General features: G+C 36.8%; 1 protein-coding gene across 4 annotated transcripts in view; it reads left to right on the top strand.

Moving 5' to 3' along the window:
* Nucleotides 1-9,798: 9,798 nt before the first annotated feature.
* LOC105345605 (protein naked cuticle homolog 2-like) overlaps nt 9,799-24,988 on the top strand; it is a 35,296-nt gene continuing 20,106 nt past the window's right edge. The window contains exons 1-3 of one of the 4 annotated variants that reach the window (XM_066078955.1): nt 9,799-10,071; nt 10,742-10,768; nt 11,997-12,106. In XM_066078955.1, the coding sequence (XP_065935027.1) occupies nt 10,047-10,071; nt 10,742-10,768; nt 11,997-12,106 (162 nt within the window). In that variant the 5' untranslated portion in view covers nt 9,799-10,046. Of the gene's footprint in view, nt 10,072-10,741; nt 10,769-11,993; nt 12,107-24,988 lie in introns of all 4 variants that reach the window. The other 3 variants (XM_066078953.1, XM_066078957.1, XM_066078956.1) reach the window with 3 other exon arrangements.

The raw sequence follows: 24,988 nt of genomic DNA, 5'->3' as shown, positions 1-24,988 counted from the left end.
GAAGCATCGAGTATGTAAATTCAATCTGAAATGCTCATACCTACACCAGATGTACATGTCGCAATTAGGTTAAACTGTGTAAAATATCATAATAATTTGACCATGCGGTATGTACATTTGTGGGCTTTTTTTACGCACAACTTCTTTCTAAATACGTTAAATTCGATGTTTATTATGCGCAGTTTTATAAGTGGGTGAACATTTCCGACAGAACAGATTAACTTAACGAGAAATTTACCGAGAACTATTAAGGTAACAAATTCAGGGAAATTATGACCGTGTTGACAATTAAAAAGAAATCAGGCAGGTTCGTCAGAGCATGCGCGTGCTTCTCGCATTGCGCGTTTATTCGTCGATTATTATGTACCCAGCGCAAAATCGTTTTTATTTTCTCATCAACCGTTTCATTTGAGATTGTATCTTATTAGTTTTACCAAACAAAGCAGTTAATTTCCTATTTGCACAGAACCTAAGACACTGGGTTCCTTTGTGATTCATTGACAATACATCCGACAGCGGCGTATTATATTGGTTCGTGCAACGTCTTATAAATTTGCCAAATGGATATGAGGGGAATGAAAAAAAAGTGTTATTTTGGTCATTTTCAATAAGAACATCTATCTTTCTTGGCAATATACTTCTCGTATTACTCGACTGAAATTGTCAGAATGAATACCACCATGATCAAGTAACACTTCATTTGAGCGCAAAAGGATGCAATAAATTTTAGGTTTTCTTCGACATGCTCTCTCATTAGTTTTGAGAGGATATTATACTTGCTCTCAGGTGTCGTAAAATTTACACATCAATCATTTTTTTTTTTTTGCAAAGAGTATGGCTACCAAAACTAAATCTAAAAAATAGTTCGCCAGTAGTCTTAGAAGGAGTGGTTTTGGCAAACTTTCATAGTAACAAAATTCAACATGTTATGTATTGATCAATTCTAGTACATGTATGCAGATCCCTAGCTTGCAACCCTCTGCCACTGATCTCATATTCTATAAATCTTAATTGTTGTCTTAAAATCTTGAACAACTAATATATAAATCATAGCAGACTACAAATGTACTGTGATTTACTGATATATGTCTTCGTTGAAAAATGATTTTTTCGCGATTGGAAATGGCCGAGTAGTTACGATTGGGTTGTATTTTGAACAAAAAGTCCCCCATCCTGACCCCTACCCTCGAAACTCCCGCATCATTGATTTCGGTTTGTTTCCGACCATAAGGCATACATTTTTCAAAAGGGATTTCCTTTCGATATTTTATATTGAAATCCTTCCCGCATATTTTTACCTTGTGGCTTCAAAGAGGGAAGGGGGTCATGGTTTAAACTAGAATTATCTTTATTTTATTTGTTGTGTGAAGCTAAATTTTTTATAGCATATCTTTCATTTCATACAACAAATACATGTAACTAATGCAGAAAAGAGATGTATCTAATTTGTTTCTGTTATCAGTGTTATAAAGTATAGATTACTTCATCGAAAACCAAGAATAGCATATTGATTCAATCCTTCATTGCATTGGTTTCATCGTCGAAAACCCAAGGCCAGTCTCGAATACGCTTATTGACTGGGGGTCAATTAGCATAACTTTTCTCGTTCTCGTGAATAATTGATGCTCTTTTCCGATTGGCTCCTTCACGTTTTCGTGAAGGAAACTTCACCGATCAAATAAATGCTTCTATCAACAACAGCATGATTTCATTACATGGTTGTCGTTTTATTTTTACCCTCAATTGGTTGATTCAGAATGATTTACGAAAATAAGAGAAACGTTCTAAAAGAGTTAGTCAACGGTCAGTGGTATGTGAGACTGGCACGGGGGTTCAACTTTCCGACGATGCATATTTAAGGTTTCGGTCACAAATTAAAGTACTTTCATGCATTTTGATTTAGTATTAGTTCCGGAAAGGCGTGGCATGGCATGAGACTGATATTTTTTTTAAATATAACACTCTAATGGTATCCAATCTAGGGACGGAAGTCGGGAATAAGTGTTTTAATCTATGACACCGTGGAGGATATGGTTGACTGGAAAGAGGTTGATCACCCGTGATATGTGGGTTTCCGCCCCGTATTATAATGGATTAATGGATTTATAAATTTTGTGATAAGTTTAATGCATATCCACATTGTTTTTCCTATTTTGACTGAACATTATGTGCAAGTTTCCACAATGTTTCCCAAATATGTAATATGTCGTTTTTTTTAGAATTCCAAAAAAAAAAATGAATAAACATTTTAGCTGATCAATGTTATACAGTCAAGAAAGGTTGAGGGTCATTATAGAGAGCTCTAAAATGACGCGAAAGAAGTAAAATGCAATTTGTTCGCAAAAGGGGAGGGAAGGGTGTCAAAGAGGTGCACAGTTGTAAAATTTCATCATGCATATACATAAAACATTTGTATCATCGCTAAAAATAGACCTGTCTGTGTCTGATTTTTTGGTTATTTGCATACGTAACGCCCATCTGGTCTTACTCACTAAATCAGTAAAAACGAAGCCCCCCCCCAAAAAAAAGACAAAACAACAAAATCAGGATCGAGACGCAAGGAAAACTCATTGTATCACAGTCTTTTTTCTCTTGTTTTGCTGTTGCTGATAAAAATTAGATCAAGCTTCTATTTTCTGAAAAAAATTAACTTATTGGTTGGGAAGTAATAAATGTAATTACATGTGTCTTTTATTAATTTTCAATCTAAAGTTGAAAATGATTACATGACAAATTTGTCATGTAATCATTTTCAACTTTAGATTGAAAATTAATAAAAGACACATGTAATTTTGTCATGTAATCATTTTCAACTTTAGATTGAAAATTAATAAAAGACACATGTAAGCGAGTGGCTTAGAATACTCGCTCTCTCGTAAAAATATTATACAGGTTCTCAACCTGTAACCTACGTTAAGCATAGACACCTGTATACACATCCCTGGTTAATATATATATAATATTTATAACGATATTTGTATGTCACATGAATGTTTTCCATGGTTAATTCAGGCATGTACATGTAGTATCGTTTTTCAAAGACCTGTCTCACGAAATAATTTGATCTGTAAGCAAAAAAAATAACGAAACAAAACAAAACAAAAAACAAGAAAAACAAAAACAAGGAAAAAAACCCCAAAAATCAAGTGCAAACTTTGTCACTCCTCAAATGTATTTTACCACCTTAAAATGGAGGACCCCCCCCCCCATTTCCTCACTGTAATCGACATGAGTGACAGAATTTTTTTACGTTTTTATAAGAGTTGTCTTTCTTGTATATTCCCTCAGTTGTGAAAAAAAAATTCAAAAGTTTAAAGCTTATCTAAATCTCTCTCTGTGTGTTACAGGGCCATCCCCTTGGGTTAATTATCTTTAATAAGTGTCGGATGAAAAATGTCATATGAAAGTTTTGATAAGGTTGCAGGTGCGCGACGCAGGCGTTGTAGCCCTGTTTCCCAAGGGTATCATTTTAGCTCGTTAGGCAAGTGAGAGAGAGCGAACATGAGTCTATAATTTCTGAGTTAATATCTGTAGTTGTCATTTGTTTATTGTGCATGATAAAGTTCTGAGAGATGAAAGTGAGCAGTTGATTGAGTTATGGGTGAGTCTGAGGAATGAGAGATAATTGGTATGGCCATACCCAGGGAACACGTGGGAGACAGAGAGAATGAGTTTGGATGTTAAAGAGTGAGGACGCATTTGTGATATAACCTGTGTTTCCTACATATTCTGTAATTCGTGTTTGTTGTAAATATGTAAATAAACTTGTAAATATAAACAATAGTTATCAATCAGTGCCGGTGACAGGGAGGACCCCCGTCACATATTATGGTGGCAGCGGTGGGATAACCAAAGGACAAAGGAACAAAATGCCAAAGAAAAAGAGGCAAGAGCCTGTCGAAGAAATAATTGTGAATGAAGTTACACCAGAGCCGAAGTCATCGACTCTAGTTAGGCCCGTTCCTTTTTACGGAAAGTTAGACGAAGATGTTGACTCTTGGATTAAAGACTTTGACCGGATCGCCAGAGCAAATTTCTGGAGCGCCGGCAGGAAGTGTGTCACAATACCGGCGTTCCTCCGAGACCAGGCAGCAGATTATTACGAATCGTTAGACGATGATTTAAAAGATGATTATCGCTCTGTTTGTGACTCTCTCCGGGAAAGGTTCATCCCAAAAGAGCTACAGTCATTGTATTACTCAAACCTCTTTGGATACAGACAAGCAGAGATCCAAACTGTTGACGACTATGCCGCAAATATAACAAAGCTAGCCACACGTGCGTACATGGACATGCCAAGACGACAAAAAGAAACTCTTACCAAAGAACATTTCATTCAAGGGTTAAGACCTGAAATAAAAAGGTTTGTTTTACTTTCAAACCCAAAGACTTTTGAGGAAGCTTTTCGTCATGCGAAAAGAGAGGAATGTAACAACTCTCTTGTGGACAACTCGAGGACAAGAGTGGCAGCTATGTCACACGAACCTAAGAGAACAGAGGAGCTGGAGAAATCCATCGCAGACCTCTCAGCCCAAGTATCAGTGATGGCTACCGAGATAGGGCGCATTTCTTCCCAGCGACAATATGCCTCAAATACCCGGGGACAGAGCTTCCGAGGATCCTGGCGAGGAAGAGGCCGTGGACTGCAGCCCAGGTCTGACCGGAACCTTAGGACAACGGATGGAAGGCCAATCTGCAACAACTGTCAGCGGGTAGGACATATTGCAGTTCGATGTAAAGAGCAAAGGACCACCAATTCGGGAAACTAAAGTCCGCCCCTTTGTGTGGAGGTAAAGGATTAGCGGAAGTTAAACATCCTCCGAAAGAGAGCCGGTTGCGCGAAGTGAAAGAATTCGATTCCTCCGGGAATAGTGAAAATAAAATAATTGTGAAATATGTATGTGAAAATATTGTATCATGTCAGTTGAATCCTAAATTTTGTACCGCCAAAATTTTAGGAGATGTGAATGATAAAAGTGCTTCAATGTTGATCGACACCGGATCCAGTGTCACAATTGTGAGTGAAGAATTCGCAGACCAGGGTACCATGGCGCCGGCTGGAGGGGTGAGCATTACATCGGCTACGGGCAACCGAGTCGATATAATTGGAAAATGTGACTTTCGAATTAGAATTGGCGAAAAGACTGACATTGTTTACAATGCATTTGTTGCTAGGAATTTCCCATATAACTGTATTTTAGGACTAGATATTCTCAAAGATTGTGCATGTTATATTGATGTTGCAAATGATTCTTTGTATATAAATGGTGAGCGCGTTTCATTCAGTTCTGGTGCGAATCTAGTCAGTGAGAGTTTGGAAGGTGCATATCAGGGTGAAAGTTTAAACGGAATTGAAGTCAGTGAGTGTGTGAAGCCTGGCGAGAAAGATATTACAGTGAACGATCTCTATGTAACAGGAAATTTAGATCAAACGGAGCGTGAGTCAATTATGAAGGTGTTAAATAAGTTCCGAAAAGTTTTTGCATTTAATGACAATGAATTAGGCAGGACCAATTTAGTTGACCATTCGATAGATACGGGGGACAGCAAACCCATCCACTTGCGGCCGTACAGAATTCCCCACAGCCAGCGAAAATTACTGGAGTCTCAGATAGAAACAATGTGTGCTAACGGAATCGTACGACCGTCCAAGAGCCCGTATTCAGCTCCAATCGTCCTAGTGCCGAAGAAAGATGGCAAAGTTCGCATGTGCATCGACTTTCGTAAACTAAATGAGGTCACCAAAAAGGATGTATACCCTCTTCCGAGGATAGACGATATGTTAGATGCGCTTAACAATTCTAAGTACTTCAGTGTCTTAGGTTTGTGTCAAGGATACCACCAAGTTCCAATTAAGGAGAGCGACAAAGAAAAGACTGCGTTTTCCTTTTTCGGAGGGCATTACGAATATAATTATATGCCATTCGGACTGTGCAACAGTGCTCCTACTTTCCAGAGACTTATGGACTCTGTGCTTTCAGGATTACTGTGGAACACGTGTCTTGTGTACATAGACGATGTAATCGTTTTCTCTGAAACCATCAGTGACCACGTCAAAAGACTCGAGGAAGTGCTAAAGAGATTTGAGGACTCGGGGTTAAAGCTTAAAGCCCAGAAATGCTCATTCGGGAAAACCGAAGTTGCGTTCCTTGGACATAAGATCTCAGCAACGGGAATATCGCCGGACACGGACAAGGTAAAATCAATTCACAACTTTCCCGAGCCTTCAAATGTTAGTGAACTCAGAAGCTTCCTTGGGCTTATTTCTTACTACCGGAAGTTTGTAAAAGACTTTGCTAGTAAGGCTGCGCCCTTACACAAACTTTTAAGAAAAGGAGTTGAATTTATATGGGATAGTAACTGTGAAAGTGCATTCAAAACATTCAAGGAGGCCTTGACCAGCTATCCTATATTAAGATACCCAGATTTCTCACTTCCGTTTGTTCTGTACACTGATGCGTGCGACACCGGTATTGGTGCAGTGCTAGCGCAAGATGGACCCGATGGCGAGAGAACTATAGCCTACGCAAGTAAGAGTTTAAAACCAAACGAGCAGAATTATGCAGTAATCGAAAAGGAGGCGCTTGCGATTGTGTGGGGTGTGAAATACTTTAGACACTATCTATTTGGCCGTAAATTCACTGTGATTACTGACCATAATCCATTACGGTGGCTTATGGACATCAAGAATCCCGCTGGTCGTCTCGCACGCTGGTCATTAACTCTTCAAGAGTATGACATAACCATTAAACACCGTCCAGGAAAAGCTCATCAAAACGCAGATGCTTTATCTCGAATTCCTGCAGAACCTTCAGTGGCGACCACCTGTGCTAAAGCTGAAACAGATATCATACCAAAGAGGTCGTATCAGGACATTCGCGACCGTCAGAAAAACGACCCTTCTCTTGCAGCTATCATCCAATACTTAGAGCTAGGGGAATTACCTGAACTGTCTTCGAAAGCTCGTGAAACAGTTATCTTATCTGGTGATTATGAACTCGGACATGATGGTCTGCTGTACCATCTTTGGCAGCCCGGATCTCACAGACGACGCCAAGCAATTAGACGCCAAATTGCTATTCCAAGGAGCCTCATTGATGAAGTGATGTACGCTTGTCATGACGATTTAACAGCAGGTCACCTTTCATTCCAAAAAACCTATGATAAAGTTCAAGAAAGATTCTATTGGAAAGGAATGTACTCGGATATAGAATTCTGGTGTAAATCATGTGTAGATTGTGCGACCAAGAAGTCACCAAAGAACAGGCCAAAGTTTCCACTGAACCCGCTACCAACCGTTAATGGACCATTCGACAGAGTAGCTGTAGATGTTCTTGGGCCATTTCCACCGACTTACAATTCAAATCAGTATATCATTGTGTTTAGTGACTACTTAACCCGGTGGCCCGAGGTCTTCGCAGTAAACAATGCAGACGCAGAAACTACTGCGCGACTTTTTGTTGAGGAAATAGTGTGTCGTCACGGAGCACCTCGTGAGCTACTATCAGATAATGGTAAAAACTTCAGATCCAATCTGATGAAGGAAATCTGCAAGTTGACAAACACCAAGAAAACATTTACTACTGCTTATCACCCAGAAACCAACGGCTTGGTTGAACGCTTTAACGGCACCCTCACAACGATGTTGTCAATGTATGTGTCAGGTCATCAACGTGACTGGGACACGTTCATACCGTACATCCTGTTTGCATATAGGACCGCCATCCACGAGTCTACAAAAGAATCACCATTTTACCTTATGCACCTACGAGATGCTGTTTTACCTATTGAAGCTGCACTTTGCCCGCCGACATTCTCCTATGCCATAGCAGACGACTATAAGGAAGAAGCCAAAGTCCGTCTTCAAGAGGCATATACCCTAGTAAATGAAAACTTACAAAAGAACCAACAAAAGCAAAAAGAACATTACGACGATGCCTCTAAAGAAACCCATTACACCGAAGGGGACAAAATCTGGTTATACACTCCGGTAACCAAACCAGGACTGTCCGCGAAATTAACACATCACTGGCACGGACCATACAAAGTTCTAACGAAATTGTCCGATGTGACGTACAAGCTGCAAGACCCAGACAACAAATCAAAGACTTTAACGTCGCATGTAAACAGGATGAAAAGTTACGTCAATCCGAACGATCGCCCGGACGACCACAATGATGACCCCGATCAAACGCCGTCACAGTTAGAAACCGGTGATGATCAAGAAATAGTAAAAATTCTGGATCTAATGAGACAAAGAAACGACTCCAGGCGATTAGAGAAATTTTACTTAGTCCAATTTAAAAACGGCAAAACCCAGTGGGTCAACGAAAAAGAAATTGGGAATTTTAAAATCATAGAAGACTTTATTAAATCCAAGAAATAAACGTGTGTATATATATATAAGAAATAAACGCGTGTATATATGTAGCAGGAGAAAACTGACATTAAAAAAAAAATGACGAAAAAAAAAATTAAAGATATATATTTAAAAAAAAAAAAAAAAGGAAAGTTGTAAAGTGCACGTAAATAGTAGTGTATTATTGTAATGTTTGTGCTACGTATGTGTAATGCAATTATTTTACTTAGTTATAATGAAAGTCTGTCGGCTAATTATCATAGTGTGTCGGGACGCCACACTTAGGAGGGGAGGTATGTTACAGGGCCATCCCCTTGGGTTAATTATCTTTAATAAGTGTCGGATGAAAAATGTCATATGAAAGTTTTGATAAGGTTGCAGGTGCGCGACGCAGGCGTTGTAGCCCTGTTTCCCAAGGGTATCATTTTAGCTCGTTAGGCAAGTGAGAGAGAGCGAACATGAGTCTATAATTTCTGAGTTAATATCTGTAGTTGTCATTTGTTTATTGTGCATGATAAAGTTCTGAGAGATGAAAGTGAGCAGTTGATTGAGTTATGGGTGAGTCTGAGGAATGAGAGATAATTGGTATGGCCATACCCAGGGAACACGTGGGAGACAGAGAGAATGAGTTTGGATGTTAAAGAGTGAGGACGCATTTGTGATATAACCTGTGTTTCCTACATATTCTGTAATTCGTGTTTGTTGTAAATATGTAAATAAACTTGTAAATATAAACAATAGTTATCAATCAGTGCCGGTGACAGGGAGGACCCCCGTCACATGTGTCAAATGACTCTTTCCTTTTAACTCTAACCCACCCTCTAAATAGGGCCTGATCGACAATGAGGGTAAAATTAAAAAAAAAAAAGATTCTATGTCCATTTCAAATGAATAGATCAGTATAAATCCTGGATCAGACAATGCAATATATAGCCGCCCGCCCCGGTCCGGAGAAATTAGAATCAGATGACTTTCTTCAAATTTCTTGTGACAATGAGCATTATGAGTTCACTTGAACCAGGCACCACGCCCTTTCTTCCATCCTCCGCAAGAACAGTCCGTGGCTCGACTTCAACCATCTCTCCAATATATTCATTTATATAGTTAGTTTTTTTTAACCGTTAAATGTTATTCAAACTTTTATCAAATTTTCTTCTTTCAAACTTCGAGATCAAAGACACCAATAGCCGACCTAACACTCTGTATAATAACCATAAAGGAAAGTACGGTTATTTAAAGATCAAAGAAAACTTTTATCTCGACGATTCCATGTAGTTTTTCTTTCATATGCCTCGGGATTTTTAGGAGAAAAATCAATATTCACCGCTTGGTCTGTGCAGACAGAGGTGTCTTTAAATTTGTCACAACTAAGTTTAATCAAATTGGCAGACAGTGAAATTATAGATTGCTAACTTACTGAGCAGAGATTTTAATTCGTCGGACACTGTCAAAATATTGCTGACACCCTTCCTGGAAAATGAACTACGCCAACTGTCAGTCAAGCGGCATGAATTCGACCTAGCACCGCCCTCGTAACTCTGTCAAGTGTGGTTTTCGTAAATAGTTTGTGTTCATCTGTGCACTAAATAGTCCTTCATCTATAGCTGGATTTTTTGGCTTGAAAGTTGAAAATTGTGAACTTTTGGATTATAGTTTGGGAGTTTTATGTGTTTTATGTTCATGGAAAATGGGCAAGCAGGCTAGTAAACACGGTAGGTATCTCGAGAAAGCACGAAATGTCACGAGCCGTTATATGTGTGTTTACTGTGTGTTGTGTGTGTGTGTATACCGGGCATTGTCCATCCCTCGGTCGGCGTGGCCGAGGAGACTATAGGGCTATGGAAAGGGGATACGATATACCTCCATTGTTATCGGGATAAGATGGTGAGATGCCCCGCGAAAGAAGACGGACAGCTTTGTTGTCAGTTTTGAGTGTGTATCGATCGGTTGTAATCCGGTAATTGGGAATCATGGTTGTTCTGTATGTGGCACTTAAAACGACGACTGTTTAATTAAAATTAGTCGATCGTATCAATCTTGTGATGGTAAATAACCCGGTCTAATTAAGCGTGGACCGTTTGGGATAAAAGAAATTGACATAAGCATGCAAAACGCACAGGTCTTTTGCACAAAACACTGACAAAAGCAGTCTTGATCCCACGGCACCTGTCTTTATGAAAAGCATAAAAACTCGTAAAGAAATGAATTTTGACAGGCAGGCTTAGCAGATACTGTTTGATAAGATATTTGATGTATGTATATGCATGTCAGAAAACTGAGTAATGAAGTGTATGAACTGCATGGTGTGTTTTATTTTCTACGTAGGTGTGAATGTTGCCATAATTGTCTGTTTTTTTTCTTTGCATGATGTAAACAAACCAGCATACAGAGGAAAAGAACCTCCTGATGGTAAGTTACCCCCCCCCCCCCCTTGACTCAAAGTCCCCCCTTTCATTTGACCCCCCCCCCCCCCCACCCTCCTTCCCATGCCTTTTATCTGGAAAAGAATGATAATGGCCAATTTTAAGGGAGTATATCCACACCATTATTTTTACAAACGATTGCATGTAGGCGGAGAAAATATACACAGATGGTGATTAAAACAACAAATAGCTTCATTTTGTATAGACAGGGATAAAAATCAAAATTAACCAAACAGGCAAGGATGGATGAAATTTCCAAGCATGAATGAGCCAATTTGTAAAATCATGAGCTATTGATAAATGATCGAAGTGATGTTATTATATCCATATCCCTAAGAAACCTCCCTATTAGATCTCATTGCTAAAAGCCTCAGATCAAGTAGATTTGTTCAAATGCGGATGTCTATACATATTATGAGAAAAATTAGTTTGAGTGGTGAGTATTTTTGGCAAAAGGAGACTGCATGTAGTCGCATGGTGGCCAATTTGACACAGTGTCTATCTGCTAATCCTACTGTTGAGCTCACAATACCACAAGATCCAAGTCCTTTACAATGCCTTGCTGAGAAACCTCATCCCTATCCCTGGGTGATTGTACAATAAAGAGATAAGATGTTGGGCCCTTGTCTGTTGGGGATTGGATTCAAAAGGGATCAACATTGCCTTGTATCCAAGCTGTCTGTTTACGAATTGAAAGAATTCAACTTATGAGTTGTTTACCGGTTCCGTAAATACATGTAAACAGCCAGGCATGTGTTGAATGGCATGTTTTGTCACCCATTGACGAACATTTGGAATTGTTTTCCCCACACAGAGGGTGAGATTAATGAAGATCTGACATAATGAGATTGATGCAGTCCCGTCATTTTTTGGACCTCAGGGGTCGTGTTAAAAATGAAGAAACCTACCGCATGGCAGACACATATTTGACTTCTGTTTTAAGGAGCCAAATCACCATGTTAATACACGTTTCTAGACTAGATAAAAATATTTACTGTTGTATAACTTAATGAACTTGAAATTAACTCTAAACTTGACAATTTTTTCCTCTGTGAAAGTGTCTTTTATTACCTTCATTACAACAACAAAAATTTGAATAAAAATTACGTTAGGTGATGTAATGAGCCGCATAACAAGATTCTCTAAAGAAAATATGATTAATCAGTAATTCACGTTTGTGCGTTAATTTCTTTTCTTCCTCCTCTCTATAGCAGAATGCTTCCTGATCAATGGTCAATTCAACAAGGCGCTGGAGGAACAGATCCTGAAACAGACAAAGACCGGCTTCAATCTGGCCAACTACAACCTAGATACCTCTCTTTCAGTAAGTCTTCTAATTGTGTGCTCTTCCTTACTGCCATTCATATAAAAAGAATCTGTGTTTGCCTTTATGTCAGGCAAACAGACCCTTGGGTTTAATGACCCTCTCCAAGCTGAAACGGACTATCTCCTCTCATTGGTTCTGCTTCATGCTTCCTATTTGTGCCCCCTTCTCTTTTAAAATTTTTTTTCCTTTCTTTTTTTTGGGAAACGCTGCGTGCCTATACTTATAAGTGGATGAATTTTTCTTCTTTTTTTATGGTATGAGAGGTCTTTTAACGAGTCAAGAACAATTGTATCTAATGGGACCAGGGCTTTTATAATGCAGACAAATGTGTGCCAGCTACGTGCCCTTTGGGCAAAGTGGAGAGCAAACTGGAGAGAAATTTGAAGCACAGGGGAACACCTGGTCCAGGCATAAGGTTGTGTCATTGCTCCCATGTGGACCCTGGATCCTGTTTGTCTGATCAGGCTTTGTGATCCAATTCTTTTTCCCCCCAGTTCAAATATGTCCCAGTCAAACATAACAGGCATATATTTGCTTCTGCAAGTCCCAAAACACTAATTTTGTGAAATTGTAACTGAAATCCAACTACGGCAAAATGTATATAATTAATGTAAAAACGCAGAGGACAGTCATTTGAAGCATAATTACGTTCAATTATGGAGGAAAAGAGAACATGGGAGGAAAATGCAGATTGTCGCAATACTTAGATGAAAGCTCCATTAGATGAGTATTACTTGGGTTGTAATATTCATACTTTGTTATTTCCGTGGAATTCACAATTGGTACTTAGACGAAGTTTCTGCATGCTCTCTGTATAAAGAGCTAATATGGAGCAATAAATTCCAGAAATATGCCAATTACTTGTGGCAATATTCTCTTAGATATTCAATTTCCTGTTATAAAGGGTGATCAGGACAGCTAGACAAAGATAATTGATGCTTTTCTCTTAAATTATATATAAACAGATGATGCCAAAATATTCCCAGAGAACACACTGTAGATTCAGGGCCTGCTTTGTAGTTGATTTTTACTGCTTTGATCGGGAATTAGGGTCCAAATCATTCCAAAATAGTCTGCAAGAGACAAATTGGTATTTTGAAAACAAGACAAAATAAACAGGATATATGTTTTATCTGGCCAGGACTAAAGGAATTGATTTAATGTTCGGGAATTCTTTTGAAAGCTCAGGGGAAGAACAAAATGACATTCATTGAAGATGAAAATTATGGTCCAGACTAAAAAGGCCAAATGCCAATATAAAAGGGCATAAAAGTGATTTTATTGGAATTTGATTGTGGCAGGGTTTTTATGACACTTTGTCATGCAAATTCAATTTTTGTGTAGTCTTAGAAGATATTAAAAAGGGAAGTAGCCTCTTGGTGAAGTTCATTTTGCCAACTTTTACGAGCCTGAGAAATTCAGTCGGGACCAATTTTTTCATGTTATAAAAAAAGAAGAAGGAAAAAACGGCATGCTTTACCACCAGACAGTCTGATCACAGTTCAAAAAGAAACCATATGGAGATTATTGAAATTTTCATGTTAAGAAAGTCAAGCATTATCGAACCTTTCATCTTGTTTGTACTCATGGAAAACATTATGACCACATGCACGCAAGTTATCGGGGAATAGTTTATAACGAAACATTTTATTTTATATTAAATTTACACACTCCTTTTTGCTTTTAGATCATGAAGAACTTTTAATCAGCTGGGTGCTACATACTGCGTTTCAGGATTTTTATAAATCAAGTTGCAATCTCACGTAAACAAACTTTGTTTGTGTAACAGGGAAAGAAAAAAATATATAAAGGCAACGAAACCTAAGGTTGGGAAAGTTTCAAGTTTTTTACAATTTCTAGAAATGGGATATTCACACATACCTGTGTGTTTTATTTTTTTTATTTTAACCTAGGAACAGCTAGGCAACTGGAATGTGACATTAGATGAGTCTCAAGTTCGCTAACGAGCCTTCACCTGTCTGTTACAAGATATAAGGTTCAAAACGCAAGAAAGACCCTGTAGGTTCTATGGTAGTTGACATCAAATGCAGAAATTGCTATTAAACAATCACAGTGTGTATTGATATAAAATGATCTAACGAGAGATAAGATCATGAAGCAGAATTTGATACTCTTTATCTCAAAGATAGCCGTTTATGTTGTTGTTGAATTTCAAAGTGGTTCTAAACGTTTTCATTTTACTAAAATGTGTCCCATTTGCTTATTACTTCTATTGAAAGGTTTTTAAAACAAAACGTAAAATCTTTTTGATATGATCAAATCAAGGGGGAAAAAAAATCTTGCCTACAAGAAGGTTTTTTTTTTTTTTCACTAGGTAATGATAATGAAAAAAAAAGTCCCTGAAGTATTTCTTAGAAGTTTTGCAGACATAGTTTGTCAGTGGGAATCTTTTGTTCCCCACTAGACAAGATGTGTAACTAGTTATTAGCCTTCAAAAAAGCATAATAAGGGGGTGTGGCGACACCAAAACACTGAAGGTCGACTAGTCCGTAACATCAAAGCCCCTAGTCGAAAGAGGGAATAATTAATGACACAAAACCTTAATTGTCACCGAGTGTGCTGGATGGTATTTGCCCAGTTATTTGATACTGGGAAACTTCTGTCATTAGTACATTTACGTATTAATCAAGAAGTTATTTAACTCCATTTACCAATGATCTGATCTGAAGTTTTCAGAGATATCGTTTCTCTGCTAAAACAGGGCTAAGAGGCTGAAACATGTAATAATGTCATAAATTTCTCAAAGAGTGAAATTCATTAAGGTCCATTTCAAAGATTGACAGGGTGGTTTAGAGGTAATTTGGTCAATGCACCCCTGGATTGGCGCTTTTTTTTTTAGAGGGGATTGGTGAAACAGGGATGGTTTTGTCATACATTAAGTAGTACTGGTAGACTTGATATGGAGAATTTTAAAAACAGGAAAAAAGATCCTAGTGTTTAATGAATCGTGTTTGCCGTTGATCAAGTCTCTGCCCTGTAATGCGCTCTCTGAAGTTCTTGACAAGATTGCGGTCTTTAAAGTCTTCCCGAAAAAGGTCAATATTGTGGTATTTTAAAGGCTTCAATCTCTGCCAGGTCAAAGATTGTCTGTCCATTCATGGATAAATGACCAATCACTGGGTTTCATTGTCGTCCAGTGGAAGGTCTTAAAAATGGAATGTGGAATTCTATAACATTGTTCAGTTTTTGAGGCTACAGAGCAAAATTGAATGGGGAAAGTCTGACCTATGTATGATGAATTGGGGGTGAAACCATTAATTGTTGGCCATAATATTGGCTTTGCCTTGAGAAATAGAATTTTTTTTGGGGGGGGGGGGGGGCGATACCAGAGAACATTCCACAGTGACATTCTACAAAAATTGTCATTTCTGTGTGTCATGCGTTATTCGTTTTTAAATCTGACAGGCGACATGCTAAATTGAATAATCCTTTTACCTGGGAAGGTGGTAATTGGGCTCAGTTGGACATTTCAAATGAATTCTTTAGAATCTATCAAAAATGTACAAGGATATCCTGTAGAGATACAAAATAGGAAATAAGTTGAAGAGAATTTACAGTTTGTATATGACACATAATGACAATCAGAGACCCTTCTGTAAATTGGTATGCAAGTATGTTTGACATATTAGACCTTGAAAAGGACTTGTTATTTTGCTGTTGGGCACCATTGTACAGTGTAGTTTTGTCAATTACTTCACAGATTCAAATCTATCCATTTTCAAATTAAAGCTTGAATCAGCATAATTTCCTTTTTGTACCCTTTTCAACCCGGTTTGTTTATGAATTTTTTTTCCTTTGGTCTTGCTATAGTGTACTCTGATATTGGCCATTGATTATATTGAGGTATTTAAGGTGCATAAAAAAGGCTCGATCCTGACACATTATTTTTTTTTCCATTCATAATTCTATTGTGTGTATTGTTGTGTTCAATTGGAGATCAATTCTCAGTCATCTTTTGACAAAGTTGATCGCAGAGGTCATTGAGTGGAACAATTGCTTTATCAGAAAAAAAGGTGCTGATTGATTGTTCAAGTGCATGTACACACAAAAAAAGCAGCACATACTTATATAGCTATAGGATTCTGTAATGCAGAAGAACCAAGAATGATGATGTCAATCATTTACTTTTTCTAGTCATTACAGGAACGATTTTTATCCTGGGAAAATTACAGCAAAAAGGCATCATCAAAGGGTTTTTGTCAACTCGAGAACTGCAGCCATTTTTATGACCACTTGACCTGCAATTGTGTATTGTCTTTTGATGTGCTTTAAAAAACGGTAGTTCATATGAACTAGCATTCAGTAAATTAAATAGGTTTGCTTGGTGCATTGGCGGTGCAAATAATAAACAAGAGTCACAAAGGTTTGTTGCTTTTTTTATTGAGGAAATCTTTCTGAAAAAGATACTGCAAAACCCACGCTGGAAAAGTTTCTAGAATGCATTCAGAGTTTCCAATCACAGCTTGAGAGGGATTTTTTTCTTCTTCAAGGAGTTCACAGTATAGTTTGGGCTGATAATGTAAACCTGGAGTCATTCAATACACATAGTAGAGAGAGAGAGAAGGAGGCAGTGGTATGGGTTATCGAGGATTCTAATCTAACGAGATGTCACACTCACTATGAGCGGGGCCTTGTTTATGGCTCGGTTTAGCCGTAGTCTCAGGGCACCCTCAAAGGGCACCTAGCTAACAAACCCATCATTTCTCTTTCTAGAATGTCTGCAGTAACTTATACCTATTTATTGCCATAGGAACAGATGTTTTTAGTTTAATGCTCTATAAAAATTAATAAATGAAAAAAAAATGCAGGAATGAAAGGGAGAAAGAAAAAAAAAAACGGAAAAGATTTCTGGTAGGTCTCTGACAACTGTTTAAGCTATCGTTCATTTGAAGTCTATTTAATCATGTTTAGATTAGAAACAGTTGAACAAAACACACTGGTTTCAAAGGATTTTTCAAGTTGCCACTCTCTGATCAGACATCTTGCACAAACTAAATGTTGGCTGCTTTCTTACAATATTCCTTCAGATTGGATTATGGGGTCAGGTTGATTTTTTTTGTCCATCTCTCTCACTGATATAGATTTATATATCTATAGGCATACTGTTTGGATAGATGCATTAAGATATGAAAAGTTCAAGGGTCAAGTGTTAGATAGCATGAAAGTTACCTTAAAAATGGTTTTTTCCCCCAAATTGTTAGTGAAAAAAACCCAATAACTTTTATGAAAGATCCTCTATTTAATATTGATTAAATGTACCTAGTAATGTGGAATCATTTAATATTTGGGAGGTTGGGGTTAGGAAATTGTGGGGACCTTTTTTTCCTTGATAGGGCCTAAAAAAAAAAGTTGTGTGTTTAGGGTAACCCTACCTAACCTACAAAAATGCCCCTATCCTACCATTTTTAGATGTCTGTTTTAATTTTATAGTATTTCTATTAAAAAATCTGTTTTTAAATATGACACAAACAAACATTCTTAGGATTCATGCAGAAAAAAATATGATAAAATAAAAAAAAATCCCTACCTACCTAACCTAATTTTTTCATCAGTGTTACCCTAAACACAATTTTTTTTATAAGCCTAGCTAATATCGTTATTCTTTGATTTGACAAGCATATTAAACCATATTACAATTGTTATTATTTTGGTTGGATGCTTATTTTTGGCTCACTGGTTGTTTCTCCAAATTGCCAAAATTGAGATTGAAGTTTAAGAGAGGGAGTGTCAAAGTAAAAGGCACACCTTGATCTCATGAAAGTATTACATGTACCTCTGCCATGGAAATAGGTACCGGTATGCTTTTATATTAAATTTCATAAGGGCGTAAATTGTTGGAGTTTGTCTTAAAATCCATAGATATTGGCCTCCCACAATAAAATAAGTAATTCCATGGTATTGTATGTTTTATTAGGTTTTCTAGATGATTACCAGACTGCATAGTTATCTCCGGTGTACATTTATTATTGTTTGGCATTATTGCAATGCTCAAATGTTTTAAGAAATGATCATTATGCTAGATGATTTTTCTGCACAGGGGAAAAGAATCCGGTTTATTGTTCTTTCTTGCTGCACCAGTTTATTAGTTTTACACTTTGCCTACAACATTATCAAAGATAATGTCATTACCAACGAAGGGATATTCTGCAATGTCTCTTTCTTGTCTTTGACATTAAAGAGGAAGACTTGTTTTGATAGCACTAAAGGAGATCCAAATTAAAGGCAATGTCTTTGGAGATAACATTTCTACCAGTTGTATATATAAATATCTAGGACAAAACTCTTTTGTTTCCCCTCTATCTCTCTGTCTGAAGAAAGTGCTTTGATGCCGGAGCATTTCTCTTGGATATAATCTCTTTGAAATGGAATATTTGAAATCTTGCATTACTCTTCATCGGAGATAAAAATGGAGATAAAAATGGTCGTAGCCCTATGCAAACAATTTCATTACACACAAGTTATCCAATCAGATAAGGAGAGTCGAGGAGATACTTTCTCAATGTCAGCGCTTTTGATGTCGATTTCAGGTGTGTAACGGATCTACAGATCGGGCCGCCTATCAGTTTCATTCATATTTTGTTACACTATTATTTGGCTATTTAAAGAAAACTCGAGTTATGTTAATTGTGAATACCAAGCACCATTATTCTGTTCATGGGAGTTATGTTTTTGTTGAATTTTTTCCCCTCTGTGATACTTCCATTGACTAATTTTACATTAGAATTGAATTGGCAATTCTTTTCGGGTGGGTGTGGGGTTATAAAGCAAGAATAGGGTATTGCGTTAAGTTTTTTCTTCATTTCTCTGAAAAAATTGAAGCTTAATACCTTGGAGTAATACTTATATAATTCAGTTGTATACAAATTGTATACAACTGTATTATATAAATATTACTTATAACAAGTATATGATCTTAGTGTGAAATTGTTCATCTTTTTTTCTTTGTAGTTTTCGGATCCATTATTTTAGCTTCAAGTCCTAAAAGTCTGAGGATGTTATGACAATGTTATAATCTGCAAATTGTTCTTTCATGCAAATTACAGTTAATGTCTTTGGCATCTAGATGCATTAGTTAATTGATTTTCATTCAAGCGACTGTCACCTAGGTGTTTCGCACCATATGCTAGGTGGGATCATTTAAAAAAAAAAAAAAATTATGTTTACATTGTCCGACTATGACGTCTCGAATGTCTTTGAAACAGGAATGCTTTTTAATCATTTATAACGTCAGGTGAAATATAAGGCTGTTGGTTGTTTGGAAGGCTTAAAGTATTAAAATGGGAATGATCCAAATGTGTTTCCTCATTATCATTCTCTGATGGGGCAATCTGATCTCTCAGTGTCATGTTTGCAATTTTGACATTTCGGATTAGATGTAGAGGGGAAATTGGATGGTAGGCTTTTTTTGTATATGTGATATATTAGTTTTTGATAAATTGAGGGGTACGAGACTAAATTTTAGCCTCCATAATAAAAGTCATGCTAACAACCAAATTAAATTAGATTTTATTGTTGATTAGTTAACCTATATTTAATAGGCTGTCTGGTATTTTGAAAACAGAAATTTTTCCAAATGTTTTCTTCTTGCCCTAGCTATTAAAACTAACTTATTCATTTATATGGGTTGGATAGATTTCATATTAAAACAGAAAAATATACCACTTCTGAAGGCAAAATGTTGAGCAGATATTTATCTTATTTATGCACATATATTTATTGGTCAAACAACATCGATGACTCCATGTATACACTTAATCATGCACAGTGGTGGATAGTTAATCTAAATAATTCTTAACAATATCCAGTTACAAAGGTAGTGTACTTAACTTTCCTCATTGCAAGCATGTTGCACCGTATTGGTACTCTTAATTAAAAGATAAAAGTTAAAAAAAAAAAAACACAAGAAAAAAAAGAGACAGATTTGCCCTTCCTTTTGGTAAAACATCACAGATCATTAGTGTTGCTACTGCATCCATCATGACGAGGTGTGTTGATTACCCAGAAAATGAGGTCATCCATCAACGGAAGTTCAAAGGATTTAAGGATAGATCGGTGCGAGTTTATTTTTTCAAGAGGACGATACAGTACCAAAGTGTCTGTTCTTCTGTTTAGTCTGGAGCGAACAGATGCAGTGTATGGGGTGGCTGTGTTATTGTTTGTTTTAGATCATGCAGAATTGTTTAACTTCAAATGCCCTTCAATGATCTAGTTATTAATTTTTTTTCTGAACATTCCTTGAATATAATGGTAATGACCGAAAGGGTTAATAAAAAATTGTTTTCAAATTTTTTCTCTTTTTTTTGCCAGACTCTCTACATATCTTGGCAAATTTGAACAAAACAAATTTTTTTTTTTTTTTGCGCATGTCTGAAATTTTGTGTGGAAGAATTTTTGGTTGATGTCCAATGCAGGGATGTTTTGAAAGGAGTATGTGTAATTATAGCATAAAAAAACCCAAAATCTGTGTCTGTGTTTTCAGTACTGAGCCGCCAAACTGTCACTCTGTGTTAGGTATATTTTTCATCACTGTTGAGGTTTCTGTCAGTGTGTGGGGGTCACTCAGGTACTCTGATAGAATACACAGAATTCCAGGCCAGCTAGAACAAGTACAGGAGGGATGTTTTTAAGTACATTCTCTTGTTAGTGGGGTCGGTAAATTAGTGACTCACCATCGGCAGTAGACAGTGACCAGTTAAAATGACTATTGCCAATAGCAGACTTTTAAGTAGGTAGACTGCATTAGCATATTTTTGAAAAAGGATTTTTTTTTTGCCATCTCAGTAATGGTCTTTTGCTAAAGGGTAAAATGGAAAATATGAGAGAGAGAGAGAGAGAGAGAGAGAGAGAGAGAGAGAGAGAGATCTCCGGCTATTATTGGGTTTCTCTTTTAGAAGATCTAGAATCTAAACTCATAAATAAACCCAATTAGATCAGTGGCCAGTTATTGACAAAAAGTCAGCCTTGGCTTTGGAGAAGAGAAAACTTGGACAAGACAGCAGAGAGAAATATTGCCCAATTAGAGCTCCGTCTGACAGAAGCTGCAAAGATTTATTTCAGGATGGATTACACTCTGCTTCCCAAATATTATACCATTAGTGGCTCATCTCAATCTTATTCATCAGGGGGAAAAAATGGAGGAATTACCTAATATTGATGATCAGGAACATGTCTGCAAAACATAAATCTTGAACAAACAGAATGACAGTAATGCAGTAATGCTTTAAAATGTGCATTTCAGTTGACAGCCATGATGTAGGGTCTTGTTTTACCCAAGTCTGTAATTACATACGTTGGAAAGCTCCGATTAGTGGGGTTTCTCATTTGTTTTCGAGATCTGGGGGTGAGGTAATTCTTGCCTGCTCAGTCCTTAATTGCTGTGACAATCACAAGAGTCATCTTTAGTTCTCGGGGACACACAGCTGCCCAGATATTAATCCTTTCCAGAAGAAAAAATCCCCACTGCTGAATTACAGAGGCATAGATGAGGGAAATTTCATAGTCTGGGCATCTTTATTACAAGAATAAAAAGGGAGGGGTAAGAAAAAACACAGAGTAGATCAAAAGGCACGAGTTATTGTCAGTTCTGTAAGCAAGGCAATTTCCAATCTGAAAAGTTTATTTCGATATTTTCAAAGAGTGGATTAAAAGGGACGATTTCTTCCAGTGAACAACTCATTGGTTGGGAAGAAAGACTTGTATCAATATTAATCAAATTGATGAGAGGAAGGCTGTTGCTTACAGTTGACTGCAAATTCTCATATGAATTCCAGAGCATGGAAGAGAGAATAGAGAGAGAAGGGAATAAAAGAATTGCTCTAATGAAACATCAAATGACTCCATTTTTCCTTCTCGCTTTGATATTACCAGGTGATAGTTACAGCGATATGATTTTATGGCTTGCACACACTTGAGAGTATTCTTCATGCATAATGAAGGCAGAAGCAAAAAAATATTCGCATTATGTATTCAGTTTATGACAAATCGGTTGTTATTTGTACAAATGTAACAATTGTTATTCTGGTAGATCAGATGATCCAAGGGCTGGATATTTATGGGAGGGGGATCACACTAAAGCTTGTAATACAGCTTGTGCTAAGTGAGCCACAGGGGAATCCTAATATCGTCTTGCAGGCATCATTACGTTAATAAAATATAACTTGCTAAGATTAGGATTAAATTATGTTGATAGAGCAACTGGAACATAGCAACTGGAACACGGAACATGGCATCCTGAATATGCGTCACCAAACAATAAATTGAAATAAATGTCCATGCATTAGTATTACATCAGACAGGATGTATTCATTCTAGTGCTCATTGAAGTCTTCATTTTGTCATGAAAAATAAACTTGAATTCTGAGATCAAAGGTTTGTATGTATATATTAGTATACATGCATACATATATATGTAAGTTGGATCTAAAGCAGGGGGGTTTTATCTAGATTTAATAATTAATTGATTGTTGCACAAAAAGTTTTGATAGATTTGTGACCTGTCTGTCTTATTGTTTCTTCCCACAATTTTATAGAATGGGTAGTATAGACAAATGACACATAGTTTCAAAAAACTTTTTTTCATGGGAATTTAATTTGTGATAGACTGTGATTTTGTTTGAGTTTGTAAAGGATCAGGAAGAAAAGAAGTTGATGTAGTATGGTAATACACACCAACATAAACAAGGAATGACTAATATATCTGAAACTTCTTTCAGATCTGTGTGCTGCTTGCTGCATGAAAGCAGCTTCATTTTCTGCATTTCTGACCTTTTTGACTTCTGCTGTAAACAGTTCTGGGGGTGTGGACATATAAATGGTACATACATTGCCTGTCTTCTGATGAGCCAAGACCTCACAGAGGGAACTTGTGAGAAACTATGTCCCTTTATCTGCAGAGTGATGGGCCTTGTCCAATTGATAATTTATGAGGGAGGGTGTTGGTGCTGCAAGGAGATCTAAAGCCTGTAAAGGAGAGGTTTTTTTGGTGTACATCTTGTGAAGTTCCATTTTGTACTTTTATTTCATTTGTAAATTTCAAACAGGCTGAATCAGAATGCCAAAAAAAAAAAAAAGAATTATCATTCATTTGCAGCATATTTTTAAGGGTACATTTTTTTTTTATTAATAAAGGGGGTGCTTAAAAAAAAGCAGGGTTCTAAATGAGTTCATGCAAGTGACCGTTTTTTAACCTTTTAAAAAGCTTTGTTTATATAGACATGTATGGGGCAGTTCAAAGAAAAGACGGTAGATATTAATCTTTAATTTGTCCTTTAAAGCCTTGCCAGGGACCTCTCTATTTTTCTGGCCGAGATCAATGGAAACCTTATCTGGGAATATTATGATAGGACAGGCCGTGTTATTACCATGTAATAGTTAAATCTCTTTGTAATCAGAGTGTTCAAAGTAAAAACAGGCTTTATGGAATATTAATTGAGGAATATTGGGGACAATTATCTAATCCATCAGAAATTCATTACGCTATTGTCCTGCGATAAAGTCAGCCCATGGCTGCAACCTCTATGGTTGAGGCTGACTATCAAGAGTTATAAAAGGTCGACTGGCAGAAATCAAAATGGCGAAATCAATCACAGATGACTGATCAAAGGAGACCGATCTTTATTTATCTGACCAGTAATGGGTCAGGACTTAATCCAGTGTCAGGGCGAGATCCTGCGGGATTGGGCTAAAGGAGAGATCGGTGTAGCGGTCTGAGTAAACCGAGCAGTCCCATTACTACTTGCAGAAATAGGGATTTATATTTCTTCTAATGATGAAAAACTACATTTCCTGTTGGCATTAAAGACCCGGCCTTGCTTATATTCTTAGATGACTGATTAATCACATATTTTTTTTTTATAAGTCTGAGTTTTTCAGATTACGGTATTCATTAGAAGAAATGTCTATTGCGTTGAAGTAAATGTTAAGGAAATACTTGGCCAAATATTTTCAGATTTTTAATTGAGAGATGATCCAAATATTCAGGTTTGTATAAATAAAGTGCAAGGTTATTTTTTTTTGGCGGTATGAGAAGAAGAAGAAAAATTTCTTTGGCAACTGATTAAGAGGCTTTTTCATGGTGTCTGATAAAAAAAAAACTTAATATGTGGTCCATTAAATGAGTGTTTTGTTGGGTTGTACGTATGACAACTCTTGCATTTCAGATAAAGATCAAAACTTCGCTTCTATTGAGATGATAAATGGTTGCTTGGTTTTGTATCATTACACAAATTTAACATTTGGCATTGAATTGCCAAAATGTCTTTTTGAATACCATTCTTTTTGTATACTATGTATGTTCACTTACTCATAATTTATTGTGACACATGAAAATCAATGATAAAAAATGAAAATGTATATTTTCTCATTTTTTTATTACAGTCAGCTTGAATTGCATGCATTGATAACCATCAAACTATCAACCATTTTGACAAAATTGTATAATTATTAGGAGAGCTTCAAAGGTTAAAAGTAAAGTATGGAAAATGAGTATGAAGATTGGGGGGAGGGATAGTTTTCTGCCTTGATTCTAAATTTGATACAAAGGCTAGAAAAGGTTTTCCTTGCTATATAAGTTTAAACTTCAACTGAATTGATTAATGTTTGATAATAAAAGGTCTTCAAAAAGTTTTTTTTTTGCTTTTTAGTTAAAACTTTAATTGAGTTTTCAAATAGTTAAAATAAGAATAAAAGCAACCAGGAATTTGACGTTAACATGTTTACTTATTTTTAATTTGTGATAGTACTTTGGAAGGTGCATACAAGTGCACTTTTTGTATGTACAAAATATGCATTAACCTGATGTTTTGAGAAACTGTAAACAGTTATATATACATGCATCACCTAATGGATCAAAAAGTTAGC

This window comes from Magallana gigas, chromosome 3 (assembly GCF_963853765.1).
Source record: "Magallana gigas chromosome 3, xbMagGiga1.1, whole genome shotgun sequence".
NCBI classification, from domain to species: domain Eukaryota; kingdom Metazoa; phylum Mollusca; class Bivalvia; order Ostreida; family Ostreidae; genus Magallana; species Magallana gigas.
This window is presented reverse-complemented; position numbering and strand designations above follow the sequence as displayed.